This window comes from Cyprinodon variegatus, unplaced genomic scaffold (assembly GCF_000732505.1).
Source record: "Cyprinodon variegatus isolate N-32 unplaced genomic scaffold, C_variegatus-1.0 Scaffold45, whole genome shotgun sequence".
NCBI lineage: Eukaryota > Metazoa > Chordata > Actinopteri > Cyprinodontiformes > Cyprinodontidae > Cyprinodon > Cyprinodon variegatus.
The window spans coordinates 548,657-554,656 of record NW_015150498.1 but is presented as its reverse complement, the minus strand read 5'-3'; the positions used below and the strand labels follow the sequence as shown (position 1 = coordinate 554,656).

General features: G+C 37.8%; 1 protein-coding gene across 1 annotated transcript in view; it reads right to left on the bottom strand.

The window, feature by feature from the left end:
- acot11 (acyl-CoA thioesterase 11) overlaps positions 1 to 5,958 on the bottom strand; it is a 13,224-nt gene extending 7,266 nt beyond the window's left edge. Inside the window, exons 1-10 of the mRNA XM_015370339.1 lie at positions 5,823 to 5,958; positions 4,197 to 4,388; positions 3,030 to 3,099; positions 2,719 to 2,779; positions 2,516 to 2,617; positions 2,283 to 2,418; positions 2,052 to 2,205; positions 766 to 885; positions 436 to 574; positions 262 to 317 (exon numbers count right to left, since the gene is read on the bottom strand). Coding sequence (XP_015225825.1) covers positions 262 to 317; positions 436 to 574; positions 766 to 885; positions 2,052 to 2,205; positions 2,283 to 2,418; positions 2,516 to 2,617; positions 2,719 to 2,779; positions 3,030 to 3,099; positions 4,197 to 4,386 — 1,028 coding nt within the window. The 5' untranslated portion in view covers positions 4,387 to 4,388; positions 5,823 to 5,958. The remainder of the gene's footprint in view (positions 1 to 261; positions 318 to 435; positions 575 to 765; positions 886 to 2,051; positions 2,206 to 2,282; positions 2,419 to 2,515; positions 2,618 to 2,718; positions 2,780 to 3,029; positions 3,100 to 4,196; positions 4,389 to 5,822) is intronic.
- Between the last annotated feature and the right edge of the window lie 42 nt (positions 5,959 to 6,000).

Genomic DNA, 6,000 nt, shown 5'->3' with positions numbered 1-6,000 from the left:
TCTTTAGACTGAACTGTCGCGCTTCTCGTTGCGTCACACCTCAACCCGCCTCAAAGCCAACGCTGATTGGACGTTCCTTTGGTGAAAGGCTCCAAATTTTCTTTAACGCAGAGGCTCCAGACTGATCTGCGAGTGAAACCTTGAAAGCTCACTAGATCAGGATGGTCTCACGAGGCTAGGGGTTTGGTGTTGTACCAATACTAATTCAAAATTGTGTAAAGGAGTATAAATACTTTGAAAGGCACAATAAATATAATATACCTGTCAAGACGGATCTTCTTTCTTGCAATAGCTTCTTTAAAACGTCTTTTTCCATCCTTAAAAACAAAGAAAAACTTCAATAAATGCAGACAAAAGCTATTCCCACCAGTGAATTTTTGATAAAGTAGCAGAATAAGGTCTTTATGAGTTATAAATACACCTCTAAAAACCTACCACAGGCTCGGGGCGTAGGTGTGGCAGCGTGCAAGGCTTCCTATCTCTGTCCAGCACCTCAAAGGTCATAAAAGCACTGTTGATATGCCGCAGAGGTTCTCCACCCTGATAGGCCTCAGCACAAACTCCCACCTCCATGCTACGGCACAGGATGTGTAGCAAAAATACTTTTTTTTTTTTTCAGACATTCAAACACACACCAAGTGCACACACACAAATTTGAAGAATGAAATCAGATGCAGAGCAATTTTTCTGTTTGCAGTAAAGTACTTATAACAAGAATTCTAATCAGGCTTTGCTTTACAAGATCTCTTAGATAATGTGACCCACCTATGTTTAAAGGCGTTGTTAACAATAGCTTTCAGCACGAGCCGGTCTCCAATGTGAGACGGTCCCCGAAAATGGAACATGTCTATGGTCCTCAGGGTAGGATGGGCATTACACAATCGACTGAATAAGAACATGGAAAAGGAAAACATGCATATCAGCCACTTGTAAAATACTGAACATTTCATCTTGAGGGGAAACACTTATTTACTGGTTTGATGAGAGTTTAACTTGGAAATCTGTAAGCTCTGTGATCTTCATGCAGCTAAAAGCAATAATGGTTATTTGTGATTTATTCAATTAAAAACAGGGATGTAATATATATGGCCTCTGCAACACTGAATTACATAAATTTGACACAATGGATCTCAGTGACAACCAAGACCAATATGCATTGTGTAATAAAATTATTTTCAGTGCTTCAATTTTTTTTTGTTTTTTAGGTTTTTCTAATGATTATCGGAACAAGCAAGGAGCTTTTTTGAAAAAAAAAAAACATTAGATTTTGTACACAAGGTGAGAAAACACTGTAAGCATGTAGAGATTTCTTCATCTGTAAGGCACGATAGCAGTACCATCATGGATTGGGCTTGTGTTGTCTAAAGACGAAGATTGCTTGTTATACTTATTTAAATTATGAGATCTGATTCATCCAAATGAGTTCTACAGTAGGTTCTCTTAGCATGGATTAAAGAAAGGGTAAACTAAACAAGAAAGCAATAACTCTGGGAAGGCAAGTTGCTTAAGTTATGTCTTTTTTCATGCTGGATTTCAAGCAGCTCTTTATTTATAATGATTAATCCTCCTGGCTGATCATCAGAAAGCGTCTTTTGGAGTTTTTTTTTTCAAAATGAAGTCACATGTTGATAGAAATTTTTGAATAATGGATGATGCATAGGCTAAACTTTTTTTAAGCGTACCACATTTTTTCAAGAATGTCTGGGGTGGTTGCAAACCCAACACTTTTTTTAAAGCAAATTTAGCTTCATTTGATTTTCCTTTTTGTTTTCTGTATAATGGTACAGCTCAAGCAGGTAATGAACGTGTTAATTTAAAAAAAAAAGTACTCTTCTGGAAAGTTCGGCATGAATTTGGCATGAAACTCATGCTCTCCATAATCTTTTCTCACAAACCTCCAAGGTTCTTACAGAAGAGATATTAAAATGTAAATGTGCGCTGCAAAGTAAGTAATTTCCAAAAGCATGTGGAATTTGAAAAAGTTGAAAGGGTATGGATATCTTTACAAGTCATTCTATAAGTGAAGTACTAGCAGAGAAAGAAATGCATACCTTGCTGCTATTGTTGCCACATTCTCCATCCAGGCCATGATCTGGCCTCCAAAAGTGCTGACCTGATGGTTGGCATGGGGTGGAAGCACCAGCTCCACACTCTCCACTCGTGTCTTCTCAGCTGGCACAGCATCGTCATACTCCTGACATTCTCCTGATGAAAAAGCAAGAAGGAAGACGTAATCTCTCTGCCTTCAGAGTGCCGTGTGTTCTCAAACCTTTTGTTTGTACCCAGCTGAGCGGTGCTGCTGCTCAGCAGGTCTGTGATAATCTCAGCGTGGATGAGCCGCATCCTCCGCCGCTCTGCTGCAAGGCTGTACTCCATCTGCTCCATTTGTGTACGAGGAATCACCTGCTTGAGCTGTACCTTTACACGGAAAACAAAAAGGAAAATCAAATCAGCTAAATTTGCTTTAGCAAAATGTCTGGTTTGCACAAGATTATTTCCACCCTTGCTCCATTACCTTTCCAGCTTCAGTTCGTCTGGAAACAAAGGTGGCAAAGGCATGGCAAACTTTCCACTGTCTGTCAGTGTAGAGGTCCTCACAAGTCACCAGTATCCCCACCTTAAATTTAAGCACATTTATTACCTTTTTATGTAGAATTATGCTTATACACCTCAGGTATTATTAACCAAACCAAACCCTCAGGGGGGACATCCACCCACCTCCATGCTAGACGTGAAGGCTCTGTTGACCTTTGCAATGATATTGACAACCTGCCCAATTCTGGAGGAGACAGACATGGACATTCTGTACTATCAACATGATTATACTCAACACAGATGAGCCCTCTCTACCCCTAGATGTAATATCTAGCCAACAAGTAAATCACTGCCTATAAATAAAAAAAAATTTGTAATTGCAAAAATTTAAGCACAGGATGAAGCATATTATGTTATTTTTTGAAGAAGCTTAATCATTGAACATGATTTATTAAAAATAGAAAACATTGGTTTTACGGTTGATAATATCTTACCCTATGGTGTGTTCAAAGTGGATGTCATCAACAGAAGCAGTGACACAGGAACATCCTGCATGTCTTTCAGCTGGGAAAGGATTAAAACAAAGTTCAGAAGAGTTTTTATTCACTTTACGCATTCATCTAAATCTGAAAATGGCCCAGAAGTAAAACATGTTTTACTAGAGTTTGAACTTTTATGGTTTATAGTTGAATGAACTAAAAAAACTGAAACACACATAATATAATGTAACATGCCTCCAAAGTAATGGACTCAATCCAAGTTGGATATACACCTTATATTTTCCTCTGTTTTTCACATGTAGGTAAAAATGCACATCAGTTTGTGCACTGAGGAGCAGAAAACGCATGTGAATGCATGTGAATTTTCAGAGGTTCATTTTTTTCATCAATGCTCGTGGATTAGCAGATTCTTCCAGACAAGTCAGGTGTTATGCTGAACAAGGTTTAGAAATGCAAACATCTCCATAGAAATGTAAGGTTGCACAGTTACAAAACTGTGGAACAATGGCAGCTTTGGCACAGCAGGGGGACGTCACTGAAAAAGGTCAGAGGAAAGTTTGGAGAATATTCAAAGATCAGAGTTATTACCCTGGATATTAGATTCGCCAACACTGAAGCTGAACAAGTCACAACAAATCACAATTTTCAGAGAGGAGTCGAATTCTAAATGTTATCAAAGCTATAGACTAAACTCATATGCTATAAGGGCTCCATCTGTAAATGAAATTTCTTTGTGAATTGAAAGTGTTTCATTCAACACATGAGAAAAATTTGTGATGTTTATATCTGTCTCCCCCATGTATTGGCATCTTGGCCTGATTCAACTTATGGTCCCTCTATACCGTGACATAGTAGATTTAGATTTTATATAGTAGATTTAATTTAATTTAATATAGTTATACGATTGTGGGAAAAAAACATATCTGATGGTTTGAACATGTAAATGTAGGATACTAGACTTTACTAAGATTAAAACTTATCCAATATTCAACATATAACATATAATATAATTATTGATTTGATCATGTCTGACCCTGACTGCATATTATATTACATGAAAGGGAAGAGGTTAATGTCATTGTTTTGATATTCTTTGTGGTGTTCAAGATTTTTAGTATTTAAATTGTACTATGTAAGAGGTTTTGTAATCTTCCTTCCTACCTGATAAACAGGCTGTGGAGTCCATCCACTTCAGCAGCTGTCCAACACTCAGCTCCCCGCAGTGATTGGCATGGCAGGGCAGCACAATCTGGCTCATCTGCACCTCAGTGGGGTTTCTGTACACTTCCCCACTCTCTTGGATAAACTGGGGTTCCAGCATAATGTCTGCATCTTCCTCCTCTGATGTCATTACTACACAAAAACATAGAGAAACATAGCACTGTCCACCTGGTTGAATTCACTTACAATGTATATTTAAATCATCTGAATCTTTTAACATTTTTAATGTAGAAACAAAGATTATGATGGATTCTTGGATTGTATGTGATTCCCCACTTATTGTGAAGCCAAAGGAAACATACAGAGGTGTAGTTGCCCCTTTTACTTTAAAACCCTTTAAACAAAATATAGTGCAAACAACTGCCTTTATAAGTCACCCAATTTTTTATTATCTAATCTCAGGTATTCTCACAGTAAACCTGGTTACTCTGGAGGAGCTACAGGGATCCTCAGCTTAGGAGTGACTTCCTCAAATCCTGCCTTTACAAAAGACTGACAAGGAGAAATCCACACTATCTACCTGTCATGCAGGATGCATGGACACATCAAACATGGTGGTGCCACTATTATGCTGTGTTGATGTTTTACTTCATTGGGGGAGAGCAGCTGGTTTTCTTGAGAAAAAAAGCTTTGAACAAATTTGACTGTAAGATCTGATTGAATCGTCTCTGTAAAGTGCCATAATATGATTTGTGTTGTCAGTTGGTGCTACATAAACAAACCTAACGGAATTGAGAAAGGTATCTCTACCTGTTAACTCAAGTGGACAGAATATAAATATATACAATACTTTTTCATATCCATAAAGAATTCCAAAAAAAGGAAACTAAAAACAATCCACTGGACTCTCTCTGAGTCCTAAAACTTGGAAACAAAGTCCAGTGGATTGTTTTTACTTTTGCTTTTTTGGAATGACTATGACCCAGATCACTGAGAACCTTGACCAGCATATCCATAAAGTACACATATTTGGGGATGCAATGTTATAAAATGTGAAAAACTTAAAGCAATACATGAATACTTGTTACTCCTTTGTATGATGGTGGTATACATTACAAAAGCAAGTTAATATAATATAATAGAAAGTACAGTATGCTTTTATAGCCTAATAAAAAAAAGAAAAAATACAAGTAGTTGTTCTGCTACATCTGAGATCCCCACATTCTCCAACCAACTCAGGACTTTCAATAATCTACAGATAATCTGCACATAAGCTTCACCAAATGCGCCCAATCTGATCTGAGCCTTGAAATGTTATGTAATTACAGTTGTTTTCAAGATGTAGCTATATACTCACAGACTTGTTTTATTATTATTATCATTATTACAAGCAGGGGCACGTCCCGTTTAGTGCAGCAGACAAACTATTTAAGGACATGCAGATAAAAGCGGTCTTGTACTGCTGGACAGAGCGACACACAGTCACCTGTCACAGCATTTTTGGCATTCATTCCCAAGTCAAAAAAACATTAACAACAAACTTCTTAAGGCGCTTCTTAGGTTTTATAATCGCAATATAACGCATCAGATCGGACCTTTTAAGAGAAAAACAAAGAAATGGCTTACTCAATAAAAAAAAAAAACCCGCTGAAGTCCAATGACAGCCAACAGACGTTTCCTTAGAGGAGATCAAACCGAAGCATGTTTCTATAAGCAGGCGCTCAATCTGCCCAAACAGAGCGACAGAAGACGCAAACAAGCCGCTCTGGTTTAATGAAGAAGTTTAGAGGGGAGGGGGAGGCAG